Here is a 22,089-nt window from a genome sequence, read left to right as displayed (position 1 = left end):
GATGCTCCTAGTATTCTGATCATGTAAGAATTTACAGGGGTTAAGGAGCCCTGGGTCAGGGACAGGGCCAAAGACAAATATTAGAACAAGAGATGCTCCTGTGCTGTCATCGCTTAGGAAATTATAGGCATTTTAGGAGCTCTGTGTCAGGAACCAGGGGCAGAGACCAATATATACATTTTTTATTATCTTATAATTGTCTATTAATAGCAGACAGAATAGAAATAGTAGTCTCTCAGATAATTATTTTTAAAAAAACTTCTGAGCCAAGAATTTTAATCTCTTTTTCTTATGAGAGTTATTAATCAGCTGCAATACTGAGCAGATCTCAGTTTCATCAGTTCTGTCTTTTGCTAGAGAGAGGTGATCATCAAGAGAGGAGGAATGGGAATTGATGGGGTATGAAAAATGCACGTTTGGGGAAGCAAGACTTGCAAAGGAAAGATTAATTTTCATGGTGTATGTAGAACCTGATATATTAATAACCACTTTTGTTCGGAAGAGCTTAGTTGAATAAATTTGTTACAGCAGCACTACTTCAAAACTTTGGGAGGCGGGTGAGTTGTATCTGCAGGACTTGGGCCTTCCGACATATTCATGTGTTGATGCCAAAGTGTTTGGGAGGGTCTGAGAGAAGCCAAGACTGCCACTTGACCCAGGAGCTGGATCCTAGCTCACCCCCCTTATCCTAGGAATGTGGGTTCCGTCTGCTTTTCACAGCTCCCAGAGGCTGTCTCAAGGACATAGCCTTGAGATAAACACGTGGTGTTGAGACCATCTGGACAATGTACGTGACTGAACCCAGTTAAGGCTTTCATAAAACTTGCAAGGTTTGGCACGATCTGCTTGTCTTGCTCAAGACAGTCTTTGCATGTAAGTTCCCTTTGCTTATTAAACTTGTCACCTACCAACTGGAGTGGCCCACCTCTTTCTTAGGTTTCTCCCCGCCCCCTGCCGTGCGGGCAGGTTTCAGATTACACCTGGAGCTTACCGACCAACACCAGGTGAATGAATGCGTCCAAAAGAAGCTGAAAGGCAGTTTTCCCAAAGGGGACAGGTGGGGAAGAACTCAAATGACTGATGCCTGAAGGGTCATTTTTATTTCACTTTTTAAAAATCTACTTTTATTTTACTTTTTTCCTGAATAAAGCTCATGGTTGATTAAGGAATTCAAGAGAATCAGACTTACATCACATACATCTATTCATTCCACTGGCCTTTTTGAGTTTCTGCTGTATGCCAGGTGCACTGTTAGGTGCTGAGGTTTTGAAGTGAAGTTCAACTAAGTTGTCGTCCTGGAGAAGGCCCCAGTGTATAGCCCTAAACGGAAAAGTAGTGATTGAGATAGGGGTGGGCATGGAGCCTTCCTGTCCCCTGGCACCTTGGTGAAAGGATCATCCGTATCCAGAGCCCCTGATGCTGGAGGAAGTAATTTTACCCTACAGAGTTTGATAAGCTATGAGTTGTCATGGCAACAGATTAACCGGAGCTGGAACTGGGTGTGAGTGCCCCAGCTGTGAGGGTACTGTCTCCTCCTCTGCTGAGTTCTGGCCTGATGATCCCTTGCTTACTGCAGACACTGATTTCCTGGATTGGGATTTGGCTGGAGAAAAACAAGCAGATGGAAGGGGGCTGCTGGAAGAGGACAGCAGAGTAGAGACACTTCAGACTCATACGGAAACATAAGCCAAAAAGCGTAACACTTACTGGATCCTCATCACGTGCTAGGCACTGTGCTGCGTATTGAGCCTTATCTCAGCTGATTGTCACAATAACACTGTGTGTGGCTGGTATTCCCATCTCCCCCATTAGAGAGGTGGGGAAACTGAGGCTCAGATGGGCTACAGATAAATCACCCAAGTAGGTAGCAGGGCTGAGCTGAGAATCTGGGTCACTCTGACTCCCGTGCCTGGACTCTCAGTGCCAAACAGCAGTGGTTCTGAATGGCAGGTTCAGCGTACCTGGGGGTATGGAAGGGAAATGGCTAAAATTCAGATTCCTAGGCACAGTTTCAGACCTGCTGAATCAGAATGTCTGGGGGTACAGCCCAGGAGGAAGGGATCTTGGAGGTTGCCTAGTCTGAAGGAAGCCTAGAGAAAGGAGGTGACTTGCCCCAGTTCCCTGTGCTGGTTAGGGCTAGGCACCAGGTCTTCTATGCTGCTTAGTGGGCTCAGAGGTGTGGAGTGAGGTGGGACCCAAAAGAGGATATGGTGGTTCAACCACTGAAAATTTTCCTTCATTTATAATGACAATGCTCCATCTAACCACTGCTCCAATCAAGAAAAAGAAGAGGGGTTGAGAGAAGCCCTAACTGGTGCTTATTCTATTTTTTTCCCAGCATTTCTGCTTGCAAGGCCAACCTACTTCCTAGCCCAGTCACCAGGGTAACCATCACTCCCACCTAGACAGCCAAGTGCGTACACAGCTTCTTGCACCCACATCCAGGGCTGTGGGACCCAGCCCTATAATCAGCCTCCCGCTGCCTCTGCAGACAGCCAGTGGTGTCAGTTCCCAGCTCTCCAGGCCCATCACCCCACTACGGTCTGCAGACACCCCCTCCTCACATGCACACGCTGAGTTCTGCTTCCCTCGCCCACTGCCTCCCAGGAGACAAATGTGCAATCTGCTTTCGGCATGTCTCATCACCCCTGGAGGGAGGAATCTGCCCTCGAGATGGAGCACAACCCAACACACACAGCCCACACATGAGAAAAAACACCCCCTCCCTGAGGAAGGGAGTGGTGGCAGTGAACACCCTCCCGTCGCCAGAGATGGCTGAGGGGGCAGCTGGAGTTTAGGGAGAGTTTGCAAAGTGATGATCAGAGGAGGGGCTGAGGCAGCTAACAGGGAGGAGGACTGGGGGAGGCTGGGCCCAGATTCCGCTGCTTATCAAGCAGCTCCCTGCCTGCTGACACCTGGGAAACTGGAGTCCCCTCCATCCACAGACTTTTGGAGTCTGACCCTGCATGTAATGAGGCTGGGTCCCCTCTTCAAGGACCCCACTAGAACAGTGTCATGAGGCTGGACTGCTGGGGCCATGGAGTCCGCATTGGGACTTCAAAAGCACCAGTTGCAGCTAGCTCCTGGGCCTGGGGCCCCGACCAAGTGCTCTGCCTGCAGGTTGTACTCTTCTGAGCAACTTCCCCAACTGCTGGAGTTGATCTTCCCCCAGCTTGATTCTGACTCTGCCCCAGACACTCCAGCTGTTTGCCTCCTCTCTAGTCCTTCCTTCAGCCTTCCTGTCTTGGATGCATCTTAGGCCATCTCAGATGATCTCACCTGTCTGTAGGCTCTGACCACTTACTGAGTCCTAAGTGCCAGGGGTTGCTCTCCTGATGAGCCTCCTTTTTTGACTCCCTGCATGCTGAGGGCCCCCTTTAGGGTCCTGCCATTTCCCCCTGGGCTGAAGTCTTCCTCCCGAGGGCTTGGGATCTGGCTCCCTCCTAGTATCAGCCCACTAAAGTGCAAAAGAGTTAACTCCCCAAGGAGCCAGCTTTGATCAATGGATGCAAAAGGCGGGAGGAAGCCTTAACCAACTCCTTCCCAGGGACAGTCCTGGGTTCTGCACAGTCATCTGGAGTCATCCTATATACCCCTGGTGGTACCTCTACTTGAACCGGGGGCCAGCTGGGCAGGCCAGTGCCACGTCCTTGCTCCCCAGCCTGCCTGCCTCAATTCACTCTTTCTCACTCTGGCTACCCAGGGAATGTAGCTCCCAAGGGAGCGTTAGCACTTAAGCTTCGTCTCAAACTGTTTTCTAGAGAATCTGGGCTAAGTCAGCACTAAGATTCAAGTAGAACAGAATTCTCATTCTGTACTGTCTAGCCTAATTCCCTCATTTGATTGAAGGGGTCAAGGCCCAGAGGGGTTTGGTGGTTTCCCCAAGTTTGCAGCTGGTTAGTGGAGAAGCTGGGCCTTACTCATTGCCTTAGCAACTAATTAACAAGCACCTGCAGTGTGCCAGGCATTAATTTAGGCACTGGGAACGCAGGGGTGAATAAATTGCCCAAGATCTCTGCCTTTGTGGAACACAGCCTTTGAGTGGAGGGTAGGAGGAGAAAAAGACTGTGAAAGAGATGAATATGTAAAATATTCAGAATGTTAGACTGATAAGCGCTGGTGGTGATGAGGTTGGATGGCATGGGCTAAACCGTGTCCTCTTCAAGTCCTATGTTGAAGTTTTAACCCCAAGGACCTCAGAACTTGACTGTATTTGAGGAGGTGATTAAGTAAAAATGGGATCATTAGCGGGGGTCCTGACCCAATATGACTGGGGTCCTTACAAGAAGAGGCAATGTGGACACACAAGACACTAGGATTGTCTACACACAGAGAAAGACCATGTGAGGACACAGCAGGAAGGTGGCCATCAGCAAGACTGGGGAGAAACCAGCCCTGCGGACCCCTTGATCTTGGATTTCCAGCCTGCAAACTCTACGACAATACATTTCCATTGTTTAACTCACCCAGTCTGTGGTATTTCGCTCTGGCAACCCCAGCAACTAACACAGTGGGATTTTAACTTCATAAAAGGCATTCTGAGCTGGCCTCACTGAGATGGTGACACTGAGGAATACCTGAAGAACAAGCTGGAGTTGAGTTACCTGAAAACCCATGGAGAGGGGAGGGCAGGCTCCCTGGTACTGACTGGGATCACACCTCGAGTGTTTGAGGAACAGCAGAGGGGCCAGCGTGCATGAAGGAAGCAGAGTGGGTGACAGAGGGCACAGAAGCATGAGGTCCCAGAGGTGAGGGGGGAGTGAGAGGACGTTCTCTGTGTATGGGCTGGGGAGTTCCCACAGAGTTTAGAGCAGTGGTTCTCCATTGGGGAGGGGGTGGATGTTTGCCCCCAGGGGACATTTGGCAATGTCTGAAGACATTTTCCATCACAACTTGGTGACAGGGGAGTGAGGAGAGGTCAGTATAGGATAATGGCATCTAGTGGGTAGAGGCCAGGGATGCTGGTAAATATCCTGCAGGGCAAGCACAGCATTCCCACCCTTCCCTGGCAAAGATTACCTGGGCCCCCAAAGTAACAAGGTTGAGAGCCCTAGTTTAGAGTGACTGGTTCTGACTTGGGTGTTAACAGGATCACTCTGGCTGTGCTGGGAATGACTTTAAAAGTGGAAGAGCAGAACAAAGGCTCTGTTAATCCAGGTGAGAAATAACGGTGGCTTGGACCACTGGTAGAAGATCTACTATGTCAATTTAGTGATCCTCATTCTATCCTTCCTGCCTCCTCCTCTCTTTTCACTTTCTCAATAAACATTAATGGCCTTCTCACTCTGTGCTAACCATTGTGTCAGGTGCTGGGCAGGTTCCAACAGACCTGGCCTGCTAGGAACCTCATCTCCCTCCCTCCAATCCAAGCTGAAGAGGAGGGAGCTCCAGGGAACCGCCGATGACTTGGGGGGAGACTTTGGGAAGCCCCCTTAGTGCTGCAGGTGGAGTTCTGTGGTCGTGGTCAAGTGGTGCCATCCCCTCAGACACCATAGACGGGACATGCTGCAGTAACAGAAAACATGAAATCTCAGTGGCTTCACAAAATAGAGGATTTTTTTCTCACTTAAGCAAAAGTGGGTGGGGTCTCCCTCTTCCATGGGTCTCTAGCTCCCTGTATGAGTTCCATAGCAGTTTTCATAGTTTGCAGTTATCATATTTAATTACAGTATATGACTATTGTATCAGTTCCCTCCCTAGGACATATGCTCCTTGATGGTAGGACCCATTTGGCTTGTTTTGTATCCCTAGACCTAGAAAAATGTCTATAATATAGCCAGAATTCTTGACATATTTTTTGAATGAATGAATGGATGAATGCAGTGGCTAAAAGAACTGGAAACCGCACAATCTTCCCAATCTAAAAAATTCTAAAATATCCCATACATAAAACATTATATGAAATACATATGTATATTTTAAGCATAACACTAAAACTAACCCATATCTACTACCCATCTCAAAATATAACACATCACCACTGCCTTCTCTGTGCCTCTCCCTCATCACATCTCAGCGTTACAGACTAACAGTGGTCTCCGTTTCATGTTTATCATCTTTTTTTCTTGGCCATTTCAACCACATCATGCATATTATATATATTACTGTTTCTGAACATTATATAAATAGTATCATACTGTAGATACTCTTTGCAATTTGCCCTTGCTCCACATGTTCATGAACTTTATCTTTGTTGAAGTTGAATTACGTAGTGGTGGTTCCTTTTCCTTGTCATATTTTTTCCATTGACTATAACACGATTGATTTATCTGTTCTCCTTCAGACGGGCATTTGAGTTTTAACCAGGTTTTTGCTATTACAATTTGTACTGCTGTGAACTTTCTCATGCAGTTTCTTTGTGCACGTGTGCAAAAGTTTTTCTAGAGTGTATACCTTGAAGAGGTATGTTCCATTTTACAAATTAATGCCAAACTATTTTCCAAAGTGGTTTCCAAAGTGGTTGCACTAATTTTTGCTTCCACCAACACTATGCAAGAGTCCCCCTTGTTCTATGTCCTTCAAACACTTGACGTGGTCGGAGTTTAAACTTTTTGCCCATTTGTTGGGTATGCACATTTACCATTCCCTGATTATTAGTGAGGTTGGGCTTCTTTTCATAGGTTTATTCCTCCTCTGTAAAACGGTTGTTTTAAATATTTTGCCTATTTTTCTCTTTACTTCTCTGTTTACCAGTAGTTCTTTGGAGTTCTTGATTCTAGGCAGCAGTCCTTTGATTAATTTGTTGTTAAGTATTCATTCCCAGTCTACAGCTTGTCACTATCTTTGTGGTGTCTTTTGAGTGATTTGAGATCATAGTTTTAAAATAGGTTTATTAATGTTTTATTTTATAGCATGTGCTTTTTAAGAAAAAGCTCCCTATTCTGATATCAGAAAACTATTCTCCCATATTTTCTTCGAAAAGTTTGAAAAATTTGTCTTTTCATGGTTAGATTTTCTTCCTGCTGTTGTTATGTAAATTAACCTATTAATTTATAAGCTAGCAATGTTTCAAATCATGGCTCTTCAACCATCTTTCAATCCCTGCGTCTTTTGATGGAAGACTTTACAGTGGAGGCAAAACTGGTGCTGAGGGTCCAGGTACGGTTACCATTTTCATGCAGGGACCACAGGGCCAGCGCCCCATAGGCTGTCCATTCATGTTGTTTTTGGCACAGAAGGAGTAAGTGTACGTGGCTTGCTGGCTTACTTCAATTTTCTTCACTGTTTTCCTGAGGAAGGCACCAAACAGGTCCCATGTTTACCTACCATTGTGACCTTGGTGCAGGTAGGCCTACCACCACAAATGAGGTCCAGGCCCAGAGGGGCATGTTTAGGTTTTTTGTTCACCTGGAACTGAGTTTTGTATGTGGCCTGAAGTAGAAATCTAGTTTAAACATTTTTCTCATGTAGACACTGCATTAGTTTCCCATTGCTGCTGTAACAAATCAACACCAATCTAGTGGCTTAATGAGTTTATTTTCTTACAGATCTGGAAGTTAGAAATAGGTCTCACTGGGCTAAATCCAAGGTGTCAGCACGGCTGTGGTCTGATCTGGAGGCTCCAGGAAAGTTGGTTTACTTTTTGTCCTTTTCCAGCTTTTGGAGGCTGCCTACTTGCGGCCCCTTCCATCCTCAAAGCCAGCAATGGGGGTCAAGTTTCTCTTGGATCACATCATTCTGACACTGACCCTCCTGCCCCCCTTGTTCACTCATAGGAGCCTTGGGATTATACTGGCCTGCCTGATAACCCAAAATAATCTCCCCACCTCGAGATCCTTAAATTTGTCAGATCTTCAAAGCCTCTTATACCGTGTAAGGTAACCTAGTCACAGGTTTGGGGGATTAGAGTGTGAATATCTATGGGGGTCATTATTCTCCCTTCCACAATATTCAATAGATTCAGCACAAATGTATTAAGCTTTTTCTGAACCGGGGTGCCGGGAACAGTGGTCTGGTGGTAACAGTAATAATAGCAAATGCTGAATGCTTGCTATGAGCCAAGAGCCTCTCTAAGTATTGCACGTGTATTATCTCATTTCATTCTTACAACAGAACTTTGGCTAAGCACTGCTATTATTCCTGTCTTAGAGCTGAGTTAAGTAAGTTAAGTACCTTGTCCCCAGTAGGAACTGGCAGTGCCAGGATTCCAGGCAGTTGGTCAGAGCCATGCCAGGCAGCTGGGCTCCAAAGCCCCTGCACTTATCCACCATGATGTTGTTGAATGAACAAATGAAGTGAGCAAGTCTAGTGTCCTTTAGCTGTGTGCTCATACCTGCCACATAACTTCTCTGGGCCTCAATTTCATTATTTCTAAGATTGGAATAGTGCTGCATCTCTTCCGTACTTGACAGAGCTACTTCAAGGGCACATTGAAGACAAGCTGTAAAAAAGCAGTGCAGATAAGGAAAAGAGTTCCAAGAGTCCTTCCACTGCATATCATTGGCCGAGCCAGGGCTGGGGCTCAGGTTTCCTGGCGGCCAGGCTAGGACAGGCTACTTCACCACAGGGTGGTAGCAATTACAGATTCCAGTCATCAAACATTTTCCTTTTACCAGCCTCCTTCCCTGTAACAGCCAACATGAAAGCTATGTCTGTGTATTCAATTAATTGTTCATTAAGAATATCAAGTCTTAAATGCTGTTACAAAACCCAAATATTGACATAACACTTCTTAGCTGAAACAGGGTAAAGTTTTCAAGTATTATCTATATCCATTACAAATCAAGGGGAAAAGAGAACATTTTAGAAAGTGACAGAAAAGGAGGGCTGAAAGGTATCTGCTAAGGAAAACCACCTTCCCTGCGTCTTTGCCTCTTCCCCATCCTGGTCTCATCCAGCTGCCATCCTCTTCCATTTTCCCTTCCTTCACTCCTCCTTAGGAAAGTAGGGATCAGAAAACTTGAATTGCAGCTGTGGGGCAACTACTGACCATTTTCACTTTGAACTTCAGAGGCAGTATCAAATTAAAAAAGAGCAATGAGTGGGAGGATTCACTCTACCAAATATGAGGACATAGAACAAAGCCACAGCAATAAAATCAGCACAGCACTGGTACAGGAACAGATTAGATCAACAGAACAATGGTGAGAGCCCAGAAACAGAGATGTGTCTATGGAGACTTGGCATAGGACAGAGACACCATCACACATCGGTGGGGAAGAGATGAATTGTTTGGTGGGTATTGCTGGAACCACTGGCTCGTCATGTAGAGAAATAAGATTGTATTCCTATTCATATCCCATGCAAGGTGAACCCCAGAAGAATTAAGACCTGTGATAGGTAAAAGTATGAAGCTATTAAATGGGAAAAATGTAGGAGGATATTTTGGGCCTGTGGGTAGGAAAAGATTCTTAAAGAAGATCCAAGAAACATACTCCACAACGGTAAAATCTGATGCATTTGACTACATCAAAATTAAGGCTTTCCCTGACACTGTAGGGTAGCAAAGGCCAAGCTAACGGGAAGCATGAAGGATTGGGAGAAATATTTGCAACGTCCAAGACTGACGAGAGATTAGTATTTAGACTACATAGGAAACTTTTTCAGTGCATTCAGAAAAATAATCGGAAATCTGGCAGAAAAATAGGAAGGTTGTAAATAGGTAATTCAAGGAAGGAAAATGTCTCAATGCTTTTTAAGTATATGTAAAAATAGTTAACATCACTAATCAACAAAGAAATACAATTGGGAAGTAGAATGTGATACTAATTAACTGGTATCAGATTTATACGAATTAGGACATCAGGTAATAATACCAAATGTCAGTGTATCAAATGGGGAAGCAGGAATCTTCCTGTCTTCACGAATCATTGGTGGGAATGCAAACTGGCAAAGCCACTTTGGAGAACAGTGTGGCAGAGCGAAAACAGACTCATGACCCAACAATTCCATCTCTTTCTTATGATCCATAAGGGACACATCTAATACCTGTGCAGCATTGTTACTCTGTGGTAACAAGAAACTGCTGGTAACTTAACTGCATATTATGTAAGGAACTGAAAAGTGTTTTCCTTCTTTTTTGTTTTCTAAACTAAATTCAACTGAGAAAACTTGAAGATCTAATTGCCTTCATTATGTAATTCATGAATTGGGCAACACCCTATCTAGTAAGTGGATATTCTCCAATGAGTTGTACAAAATGGAAGGTTTTTAGAGGAAGAAGGTGGGACAAGAAATTAGAGCAAAGAAGAGAAAGGGTTGTTTCAGGTAAGGTCACTTTTCCTTAGGGGGAAGAACAGGGAGTCTTTTATCATCTTTTTTTGCGGGGTGCAATGGAGAGGACAGATTACCTCATTTGCGATTGACTGTTAAAGGGTCCTCTTCCTCGAATAGGTTGAAACTGTAATTAAGTCTTCGTTTGGGGGCAAATGACTCCACTTGGGCTTATAGTTTCTTTTTTTAACACAAGTAAAATGGGTTAGATGCATAAATTGAATGCTATTAGTGGTCAGAACGAATTAACTTGTGGTATATATAGAGCCATGGATAGATTTCTAAGACATTATGTTGAGGGAAAAATAAGAAACAGACTAAGTTCTTAGCACATCTTTCATGTATATTAAAATTAGACACATAAACTAAAACAGTATCCGTTCAGGACAGGTACATGTAGTGGTACACATCTGAAACACAGGAGAGAGGGTGTATATGGTTGAGTAGAGAAATGGAGGTGTGGAGAGGGAATGAGTGGGAAAAAAAGGGTAGCCTTAATGACTCTTTTGTGCTTTAGAGTATTATCAATCTAACTCTATCCTGTAAGTTAAAAAAATCGCTCATTCCCCTTCCGTCGCTTCCTAATCTTAATAGAATTAAATGTAAGCGACTCAACCAGGCAGCCCAGAGCAGGGCCTGTCTCCATAAAGGATCTGCCCCTTTCTTCTGTGCACCTTGCCAAACACTCGCTTCCCCTCACTTGAAGCTCCTCTCTAGCTGCACGTCCGACAACCAAAACAAGCTCAGACTTCAAACCGAACTGAGCTTACTTTTATTTCTCTGAGATAAGTCTTACTGATCGTCTAAGATTCTGTTTTGTCTCCCCTCCAGGACTCTTTCTGAACATCGCCCTTCCCCAAATGCTAATCTCTCCAGAGCTGTCCTTCCACACAAACCCCTCTCCCATTACCCCGGCACACACACCTTTGTAATTGCTTATTTAAGGTACACATCCTTTCTGCTCCTTAGCACATCCTTATCTCCTTCAGGGCTAGGGCTGAGCTAGGGTGGTCTCTGAGTCTGCAGCGTGCCTCCGGGTGGGAGGTCACAGGAATAACTGGGACGTCATTCTAGCGGGTTAAAAAGGACCCCAGCACACCTCCCTCACTTCTGCTTCCCTTTTCATTGGTTTAGCTTCTCCGCTACCGGTCCCCGCCCCCAGCCCGCCTCCGCCGTAGCAGGAGGTGGAAGGCTCCGCGCAGGCGCCATGGGGTGAGGCGCACCAGGCCGGAGGCGGAGCGAGGGAGGAGGTGGACAGAGGGGAGGGAGTGGGGGCGCGGCGACGTTGCGCGGCAGTTGCGTCCAGCCCGCGTGCGCGTGGCGCCTGGGGGGCGGGGCTGAGGCGGGCACTGTGGCACCTCCCCCGCCCTGGGTCCGCCCCCGCGGGCCGCCCGCGCGCCTCGCCCCGCCCCCTCGCCTTGTCCGCCCCGTCCCCCCGGCGGCCGCGCTCCGTCTCTTGCTGCCCGCTAGCCTCCCGCCTGGCTTCCGCGGCCGGGAGCAGGAGAAAGTCCTGCTGGTGGGCGGCCGCGGGGCTGCGCGCGTCCTGCATCCCGGGGCCCCTCCGGCCCGGGCGGCTAGGGGGCTCGGCGGTCCATGCATCCGCCGCCGCCTGCCGCCGCGATGGATTTCAGTCAGAACAGCCTGTTCGGCTACATGGACGACCTGCAGGAGCTCACCATCATCGAGAGGCCGGTCCGCCGGAGCCTCAAGGTGCGCCCCGGGGAGGAGGAACTGCCGACCCCCGTCCCGTCCCCTCCCCGAAGCGGCCTGGGACCCTCTCGGAGTCCTCCTCCAGTCCCCAGTCACCGTGTCACCCTAACCCGGCCCCTCCCGGGGCTCCTTCGACGCAGCCACGATTTTCCCAGCCTGGACCCCCATTCCTAAGGGACGGGCCCCTGACCGGGGGCCACCCCGCGGCCCCTCGGACGCCTCCGCTCCTTAATTCTCCGGCCCAGCCCGCCCCCAGGAACGGTCGGCCGGGCCCCGTCACACGGGCCAGCGCAGCGGCTTCCCCCGCGCCGCCCCTCTCGACAGCCGCGGCCCCTCTTCCTCCCGCCCCTGCAGGAGCTGACCCTCGAAGCCGCAGTCGACTTACCCTGGGCCCTCTCCTGGGTTCCACTGCCCCCCACTCCCCCCACGCTGGTGCTGCCCGGGTTCTGGCCCAAGACCCCCTCCTTAGTAACACAACCCCGACTGCTCTCCCCACTTCTCCCTGGGGCACCCAGGTCCCATGCTTCCCTTCTCCCATCAGAACAAGCTGGGGTGCCCCTACTCCCAAGTCAGTCCCGGCCTCCCTTCACCTCCCAGAACCAGCTCCATACTGTCTGTAGGGGTCCTGCTCCCGGTATTCAAAGCCCTCTCGACCTTTTGTCCCCGTCCTGAGTCCCCATACGTCCTTTCCTCCCAGCCCCTCCTGGACTCTAGCTGGGGCTCTGCTCCCCACCCCCCTTGAGGGAGGCAACCTTCGGTTTGCGCCGCCACCCCCACTAGCTCCCCCACCCCGCAGAGTCATCTTCCTCCCTGCTTCCCCGAAGCTCCAGTCCTCATGGGCAAAGCTAGTTTACGGACCACCCCGGCCCCCCAAGCCATCCTCTTAATAGCCCCTTTAGCTCTGCTCCTTCCACCTGCCGCGATTTGCCGAATCTTTCTTTGATTTCCTTCCTGCCCCAGAGTTTATTCCCTTCCCTCCCCCCAACTCCATATTTCGTCTTTTTCATTACCACTTGACTGCAGTCTTCATCCATTCCCCTTTTAGCGTTTCCTGGGGTGGAAAATGCTGAAAAACATCCTTAGGGTATTAAGAGATAAGAAAATATGTATATATTTTATATATGCATATAAAATTGATTTCATCAATGTTCTGGAGCCACAATGTGATTCTTAAGCTTCTATGTAGAAGCTAGAAGAGTTAAGAAAGAAAGAAAAAAAAAAACCCCACCAAACACCAAAACTCCACCACCCAAACCCAACAGTTAGAGACAATTAGAGACCTCTGTGGTTGAGGTCCTCCCCTAGAATCATCATATCCTTAATTAGTTTTCATTGGAAATGCTTAATTGTGAAACTTTTTCAGTAGTCAGTGCCCTTATAGGATCTCTGGAGGGTCTCTGGGCGGGACAGGGGTGGGGAGGGCAAAACTGATCCACGTTTGTGTGCATAATTTGTATTTACTTGACAGACACCAGAAGAAATAGAAAGATTGACAGTTGATGAAGACCTCAGTGATATTGAAAGGGCTGTTTATCTGCTCAGGTATTTCCTAAAGTCTTTCTGTGAAATTGCTGCTCTGTCCCTGCGGCAGCCTGGATGAGTGCCGATCTGAGATGTCATGTTATGGTTATTTTCGGATTTACCTAACCACTTGAACAGAGTACTTTGGCATGCATAGCACTTAATTATGTTATAAAGTAAGATTTCCATATGGACTTAGAAATTTGAGCAGTGAAATCAAGTAAAATAGTTAACTTAGAGAATATTGCTTGGATGGGGAGGAACAGAACAACTAATGCTTTGAATTGAATCTCTTTCTTTTTAAAATTTCCAACTTTGATTGTTCTCACATTAAGATCCACCAAGTTTAAATGAGACTTAAGAATATCCAGTGATTAATCTTAAATTAATCATAGAGTATGAACCTTATATGCTATTTACTAGACCAAAAAAAATCCGCAAGTATAGTAGTTCATTTTATTGCTCAGGATATACTATGTATGTTACTTTTGCTTTGTGAGGTTTATAATTTCCCTGAGAGATTTTAAAGTTTAATTGCACCTACTCATTTAAGTTTCATGTTACAGGCTCTACAGAATTGCTTAAGGCAAATGTTTATTGCAAATTTTTACAAGATTGCTCTCAACTGTTTAAAAGCTGTGGAAAAAGCTTCTTAAGAGTTACTTCAGTGAACATTAATGAACATACCTATGAAAATTCTTCAGAAACAAAATTTTTTAAGGTTTTTGTGTACATTTGTTTTAAAGTCTTTTCTTTAACTTGCACAACACTTCTTCCCTTTTTGGCAAATTGGTTTTTACTTTTGTTTTTCAGAAGCAGATTTTGAAAACTGGTGTTATTTATCCCCTGAGATATTTGTCATCCTTGTCTCCTTAGCTTACTATGTCTACTTCACCAGTTTTAGGTGCTGGCAAGTTTTTTGTTCTCTTTTCTTGTTTCTGAAAAAAACAAAACAAAACAAAATCCCCCCTATAATTTTCCTAATTATTCTTTAGCCTATTGGTATCTTCATTTAGTCAGAATTTTAGTATGCTTTAATTTAGAACATTCTTTCCAATAATTCTGTCACTTTAAAATGTTGTTTCTGGGTATTAGACCTTATGCTATTATTTTCCTCTCTTGGTGATCTATAGTAACATGCTGTCATCATTTCTACCTATTTATTTAAAAGGAAACTTTTTATTTATGTATGAATTAAAGTATGTGTTTTTGGTTCATAGAGAATAATCCAACATTAGCTTTTTTTGATATTTTTTTTGTGTTATATTTGAAGTGCTTTATTCCTTAATAATTAACATGTCCAGTATGGTGAACAATAGTTGTAAACATTTGCCTTTTCCCACAGTTCTTTTGCTTGGAGTAGGTAGACTATTGATGAAAGTTTGGGTTAGTTTTTTTAACATACAGCAATTAATGATTTGAAATGAGTTCCTACTTACTCCTACTGAATTCTCTTTTTTCGTGTAAATGCTAGCTTACAATTAGGAAATGAGGAGTCTTGCTCTACTTATTTGCCACAGCAGATCCCTTGTTCTAGATATCAGTGACAGGACTCCTTTTTTAGGCTACCTTATTTGTTGTTCTACTTTGATTTTATTGTTTGTTAGCAAACCAGGTCATCTAAATTATGTCTGTATTTCTCAGACACAGAACATAAGTTTCATACAGTTCTGGAACTTTTTTTAAAAAGCCCTGATGAGACAGATGGGTCCCCTCATTCTAAGACAAGAGAGTTTTAAAAGAGATCAGATGTCTCCTTTAGTTTCTTGCGGCTCATCTGCCTTGAAGGAAGTTTGTAAGGTGAGTCAGAAGGCGAACCCTAGTTTGGTTGTGTATGGGTCTCTCTCTGAGTTCGTCTTTTGTGTTCCTACCATCTTACCACCTCCTGGGGGACATGGGGATTTCACCTTTAGGTCAGCTTTTGAAGGGATAACACTAGGCTGCCTGAAAGGTTCTTTCTTCTCTGGGATTCACGGGAGGGTGTGGGAATGTCTTAATAGACTTGTTCCCAACTTTGCTTCTCTCTCTGAAAGCCTCATCTGCTGTGGTGTATGGAGCCTTCTGTTTTAAATGTAATTTATTTCTTTATTTCATTTGTACCCCCCAATGCTATAGAACCTGATACCAAGTCCTTTCTGATTTTTTTCCTATGATTTTCAGGTTTACTTTTTTGAGTGCTTTATCTTTTCTTCCGTACTGGATATGTAATATTCTCTCTGTTTTTGAACATCAGATTTGTTTCTTTTGCTCTCTTATTTTGTATGTTAAAACTATTTTGGAGTATTATGTTAAATTAGAATTCAGAGTCAAATGTGTAAGCATCAGTAGGGAATGCTTTATATTAGTGAGGTTCTGATAGCATTTAAACTACATCTTATATTTAAAAAAGTATTCTATACAGAGTAGTCATCCAATGAAAAACAAATTACACTGTTGATTGTCTTACCCTAAAATATGGCAGATCAATTATTAATGCTATTTTCATAATTGAGTTTAGAACATTATGGTATTTGAAGATTTGACACAGATGAATTTGTGATTTTGCATAAATATGATGCTGATATACCCATCTGTGGCATTTAGCATTGAAACAAAACAACTTTTCTAACAGTCACAGCTTGTGGCTTAGTCAAAATCATATCACAACATCTTTTTACTGTTCTTTCTCTTTGTGATTATTGGCATATATTTTAGGAATGTACTTAAAACCTGTGAATAATTTTCTTAGAAAAGAGTGCTAACTTTGTGTACTGTGCTTTCATTAGGTAAAGCTTTACTCACATATCTTTAATTGCCTCCCAGATAAGTTCCAGACCCTTTAGCTTGGCATAAGTGACTCCATCTTACTGTGCAATATGATGTCCCACCAGGCCCTCAAGTTTTTTTTAATGGCTTGACTGAGCTGTAGTTCACATGCCATAGAGTTCACCCATTTAAAGTATAGTTCAGTGGTGGTTAAGGTATTCACAGAGTTGTACAATCATCACCACAGCTTTTAGAACATTTTCATCACCCCCAAAAGGAACCCTGTACCTGTTAGCAGTCACTTGTCACCTTCCCAACCTTCCTGTCCTTTGGGAACCACTAGTCCCCTCTCTGTGGATTTGCCTATTCTGTAAATTTCATGTAAATAAAATTATGCAGTACATGGCCTTTTGTGGTGGCTGGCCTCTTACTTGGCCTGGTGTTTTCAAGGTTCACCTGTGTCGTAGAATGTATCAGTGCTTTATTTCTTTACATTGCTGACTGGTATTCCACTGTGTAGGTAAATCACATTTTGTTTATTCATTCATCAGCTGATGAACCTTTGGATTATTTCCATTCAGTCCTTCGCTTTCTGAAGCAGTCATGTTGGCCTTTCATGTTTACTCAGATACATCATGTTCATCCTTAAGTCTGCCTTTTCCTATTCTGGAATACCTTTCATTATACCTACCCAACATTTTCCTTCCCCAGGATCCAGCTGTAATGGTGCTTTCTAATCTTTCATAAGGCCTTTCCTAACTGGGGAAACCACATGGATCCCAGGCTTCTCTGAGATCATGCAGCGGCTGCATCCTTCAATTAATCACCACTTTGTATTCCTTAATGTGTGTGTATGTATACATTTTCTTTAATAGACTATAAGCTCATGGAGGGCAAACCATAATTTATGTTTTTGCTGGTTTGGTTCTTTATTGTTCTGTGCTGTGATACAAATATATACCCCTTAATGGAATAAAGTCTATTTATTTATTTTAAGATGACCCAAATGCCAGATGAATTAAACAACCTCTGATTTTTTTGTATCATAGTGTCAGACGTATTTACATTACAGCCTGTTTTACCATTTATTATTTGTGTGACCAAAGGCAAGTTATTTATGGTTGTTAAGCCCTGGTTTTCTCACCTTTAAAGTGGAAGTAATAATTTCTGTTTCCCAAGGTTGCTGACACAGAATAGGTATCTGATTAATATTAATTCCCTTCTATCTCCTTTACCTGTCCCTGCTTCCTTGCTTATTAAGTGCTCAAGGTGCATTTAAAACTTTTAAAAGAAGATAACATTTTGCCTTCCAATAATTTATTAAAGTTATTAAAGTTTAGTTTAACTGAAATTTGTGATAGACATCTACTAATTTCTTTGGCTGACAGTATTGGTCAGAAACCAGAATCTTGACAAATTACAGTTAAACATTTTAAACTGATAGTAAGGTTAGCCTGTTTTACAGGTTTATATTTTCTAATCAAATGTATTTATCTTAAGAAATATTTGTTGTTTATGTTATTCGTTAAAATGAGTTGATTGGATAATGTACCTAACCTAACTTTTATGTTGCTTACTTTTAGGGTCACTTTTAAACTAGTTGTCACTTTGCACTGTGAGTTTTAAAACATTTTGCCTTCTAGAGAAAGTCTAAAGAACATTTTTAATTAGGAACATTTTCCCTTTTCTCTGTCCATTTTTTTTAAAGGAGTAAGTGTGCCCCCTAGTGATAGCACAGAGTAAGATTTCTGCAGCTAAATCTGGGGAAAACAGAAGTGCAGTAAACTGGCTATTGCTAATCACATGTGGCAACTATTGAATTCCAGACTAGAACATAGGAGTGGTAGGTAGTGGGGAAGAACCCCAGTGATTAGGTTTGCTAGCTTTTGATTGTTTTATCTTTAAAAATACCTGTCCTACTTGCTATGCAAATGTGAAAAGTTATATGAAAAACTTAATTCGTATGTCCTTATATCTAAGATCTGTATTCCCATACTTGTACTTTCACTGTTGTCTTGACTTCTTTTTTTGATGCCTTCTGCCTCTTAGTACTCTTTCAGGGAGGTGAGTGCATAGGGTGTGTGAAAGTGGAGTGAGAATTTGCAGATGCTTATGAAGCAGTCTGAAAGCATGGTCTGCATTTTTGCGATTTTCCAATTTTTGCAAGTTGTCTTGTTCTTCCTAGTTAAATAGCAATTTTCTTTGGTAATTTTTTTTATCTCTACTGAGTTTTGTTTTTAAACTTTCTATTCAGTTTCATAGGAATGACTATCCTTTTGCATTTTTATGTTTGTGTAATATTTAAATTTTGTAATTGCAATATAAAGTGAAAATGGGATAAACTGGTGTGAGAACAAACACAGCTGACTCTTGGTTACAACTCAGCTAGTGAGAGCAGAGCCTGTGGGCATTCTAGAGAGCAGCCTTTTAGCTATGAACTCTCATCTTGTCTTTGGCAGGGAAATGAACCATGTCGCTTAATTAGGGATTACAAGTCACACCTTGGCTGAGATACTGTCTTTTCAAAGCACTCACTGCGATGATCTTGCTTCTAGCCTTGGATACTCATTATATTCCTCTTTTGCTTCTGCATTGAGTTTGGCCCATGGTCTGGTCTGTTCTTCCTTCACCTTTATATAATAAAAAATGAAATTAATGATTTAGCACTCTCAGTTAAAGAGGTATTCTCATAAGCATGTATTGCCTTTGTCTTTAAAAACAAACTCCGTGAACCTATGCAGACACGTGCACAAATCGTTCCAAGAGGTCCCATTAAAAAAGCTGCCCAAGTGATTGTCCTCTGTGAAGACAGTGTGCTTGCTTTTGTATGTAGAAATAGGAAGCATCTTCATGTTCATGTTTTAGAATATAGAGAATCACTGTGTCACATATTTAGAAGAGTATATAATGGATTCTAGCTGTCTACCATTATCCATGAGGCCAAATTACTTAAATGCTTGCAAACCCTTAATTCCCTGTTTTGGAAAAGTAGTGGGACTCTGAATACAAGGGGCTTGGGGGATTATTTCGCATCTCCCTTTCCTTGTCTTTAATTATGAGAACAACGATGGGAGGCATTTGCTTCTTTTTTCCTATTTACTGAACCTTCAGATGGCTCTCTCTGTGACATCAGCAGAAAGCAGAATGCTCTCATGGGATCCATAGGGAAAGCTTAAAAATGGAAAGTAAACTATTTCTATCAATGTAAAAGTGAGCCATGTAATGTCATTGAAAAGACCTGGAGCTTACTAACATGTTGGAGAGATTTGAGCAGTTTTCATTTTGTTAAGTTTAGCTATTTGAGTACCTACTTAAAATACCTACAAATTTCTATGATAAAGCACTATGAAATAATATTAAAGTGATTAGGCAGGTTTGAACAAAATGTGGGTTTAATTATATAACCACAGTGTAACCGTATCTTATTTATGTATGTGTATAACATAAATGTTTATATGTATACTTGTGTGTGTATATATTTTTATTTTCATGAACAATTAATTCCTACTAAACCTTTTGGTAAGTAGCTAAATGAGACACAGGGAGGTTGAGTTTTTTCCCAAAAGGTAGCTCGTTAGTTCCCAGTAAAAATTTGTAATTGTACAGTATTGCATGGCTCCCAATCTTGTTGAGTTACACAGTGGCCTTTTGCTATTCACATTGTGAATTAAAATGCTGACTGTACCAAGTTGTATATCATAACTGAGAATTAGGGTCCCGTGAAGGGAATAAACCATTGAGTCAAGTTCAATGATCTTTTAATCTGTACATCTTTCAATTTGGATATTATAGTTTTCACAGTATCTTTTGCGGCCATGTTGGCCACCATATGTGGGAGGCATGGAGGAAGTGCTCAGGCTTAGTACTTCACAGTTACCACTTGGTTTTATCTTTAACATGCTACTGGTATGTGGTAATCATGTCAGAAATAATTGCAAAATCTATTATGTCCATGTGTATGGATATGGCTTGCAGTGTAATTTTCCCTCCTAATCAGAGCTGTTTATAATGGAAGAGATTTGTAATGCAATTGATAGTTTCTTCAGAATAAATATTATGAATTTAGGTTCAAATGTACAAAACATTTATTGAGTACTTATTATGTGATAGGCATCTCCTGGAAAATGAATGGCATTGTACCAGCAGACAGTTGTGTTAAAGAAAATGCTTGTTTAAGCAAACAAATGCATTTTTCTTAAATTTCAGTAGAATAAAGGCCATCCCCAATTAAGTAAATTGGGCATTGAGAAGGCAATATGTTGTGTTGGAAATATTTTATAATTTAGACAGACCCAGATTTATTCTAGAAAGCTGAGGCTCACTCATTTACTTAATGAGAGACTTTGGGTATGTTGCTTCTCTTCTCTGAGTCCATGCCTCCTAATCTAAAATGGGAATAATAATATCTACATTGTAGGCTTGTTAAGAAGATTAGAGGAAATGTGTGTAGAGGGCAAAAGGCTTGGTTCAGAGTTGTGTTCAGGAAAGGATAATTGATATTGGTTATAAATCACTTGTTTGCAATTCAGAACATGTTTTGCTTTGGAAGAAAATTCCCATCTAGAAGCTTCTTGTGATTATGGAGTTTCCAGATGGCTCTCCTTTGCAATTAATGCTCCACCCTGACCCTAGGCAACTAATGATCTGCTTTTTGTCACTATAGATCAATTTTTCCTGTTCTAGAATGTTGACATATGTTTTCATATCTCTTGGATAAATGCCTAAAAATGTAATAATGGGTCATATGGTGAATATATATGTTTCTTCACTTCTTACTGTTTTATTGATTTATGATTGGCATCCAGTAAACCACATATTTAAACTCTACAGTCTGATGAATCTTGTCATCATGTTATACCTGGAAAGCCCTCATCACAATTAAGGTAATGAACATATCCATCACCCCCGAAAGTAACTTTGTGTCCCTTTGTATTCTCTTCCAGTCCTCTGATCCTCTTCCCCACACTGACCACTGATCTGTTTTCTGTTACTGCAGATTGTTTGCGATTTCTAAAATTTTATGGAAATTAATCATATGTTATTCTTCTGTCCTGTTTCTTTTAGCCAACATAATTACTTTGAAGTTCATGCATGATGTTACATGTGTCAATAGTTTATTCCTATTTGTTATTAATATTCCATTTTAAGGCTATAACACATGTTGCTTATCCATTTGCCAGTTGATGGATGGACGTTTGGGTAATTTCCTGTTTCTGGTTGTTAACAGACTAAATGATTAAAACATTCATGTATAGATCTTTAGTGGACATGGACTTAATTTCTGGTAAACAGCTAGGAGTAGAATGGCTAGGTCATATAGTAGGTGTTTGTTTATACTTTTAAGAAACTTCTAAACTGTTCTTAAGTGATCTTAATTACAATTTTATCTTTCTGCCAGCAGGGTGTGTCTTTGAGTTGCTCCATATATCTTTCTGACGGTATGATCAGTGATTTTAAGTCATTCTAGTAATATTTCCAGTGGTCTAATGCAGTGGTATTTCACTGTATTTATAATTTGGATTTCCCAAATAACCAGTGGATGTTGAACATTTTTAGTGTATTTATGAGCCAGACATATATCTTGTTTGGTGGAGTCTATTGAAATCTTTTGCCCATTTGTTAGATGTGTGCTTTGTAAATATTTTCTCCCAGTCTGTGGCTTGTTTTTTAATTTTTATCAGAGTTTCTTTTAATGAATAAAGGGTTTTTGGTTTGCTGTGGTCCCATTTTGATGATGTCTAATTTATTGATGCTTTTCTTTATAGTTGGAACTTTTTGTATTATATTTAAGAAATCTTTGCCAAATCCTAGGTCATCAAGATTTTTTTCCCATATTTTCTTTTAGCACTTTTAAGGTTTTACTCTTAATGTTAGGTCTATGATCTATTTCCAGGTAAATTT

The 22,089-nt window shown here is 42.6% G+C and overlaps 1 protein-coding gene and 1 long non-coding RNA gene across 9 annotated transcripts in view; one reads left to right on the top strand and one right to left on the bottom strand.

Annotated features, from left to right (window-relative positions):
* Positions 1-1,110: 1,110 nt before the first annotated feature.
* On the bottom strand, positions 1,111-11,472 carry LOC118967110 (uncharacterized). 2 transcript variants are annotated; one of them, XR_012133708.1, is made up of 4 exons: positions 11,137-11,472; positions 8,113-8,380; positions 5,330-5,505; positions 1,111-1,320 (listed from the first exon to the last, which is right to left on the bottom strand). It is a non-coding gene; the product is annotated as an uncharacterized lncRNA (long non-coding RNA). The 2 variants fall into 2 exon arrangements; XR_005053942.2 differs by having other exon boundaries at positions 8,273-8,380.
* A 170-nt stretch (positions 11,473-11,642) lies between these two features.
* PPP4R4 (protein phosphatase 4 regulatory subunit 4) overlaps positions 11,643-22,089 on the top strand; it is a 199,062-nt gene continuing 188,615 nt past the window's right edge. For 4 of the 7 annotated variants that reach the window (XM_073241917.1, XM_073241913.1, XM_073241914.1 and 1 more), the window contains exons 1-2: positions 11,644-11,922; positions 13,391-13,464. In XM_073241917.1, coding sequence (XP_073098018.1) covers positions 11,806-11,922; positions 13,391-13,464 — 191 coding nt within the window. In that variant the 5' untranslated portion in view covers positions 11,644-11,805. Of the gene's footprint in view, positions 11,923-13,390; positions 13,465-22,089 lie in introns of all 7 variants that reach the window. The other 3 variants (XM_073241912.1, XM_073241911.1, XM_036991943.2) reach the window with 2 other exon arrangements.

The sequence above is a fragment of the Manis javanica genome, chromosome 8, assembly GCF_040802235.1.
Source record: "Manis javanica isolate MJ-LG chromosome 8, MJ_LKY, whole genome shotgun sequence".
NCBI classification, from domain to species: Eukaryota; Metazoa; Chordata; class Mammalia; order Pholidota; family Manidae; genus Manis; species Manis javanica.
The sequence above is the reverse complement of the archived record's forward strand: the minus strand, read 5'-3'. Positions and strand labels throughout refer to the sequence as shown.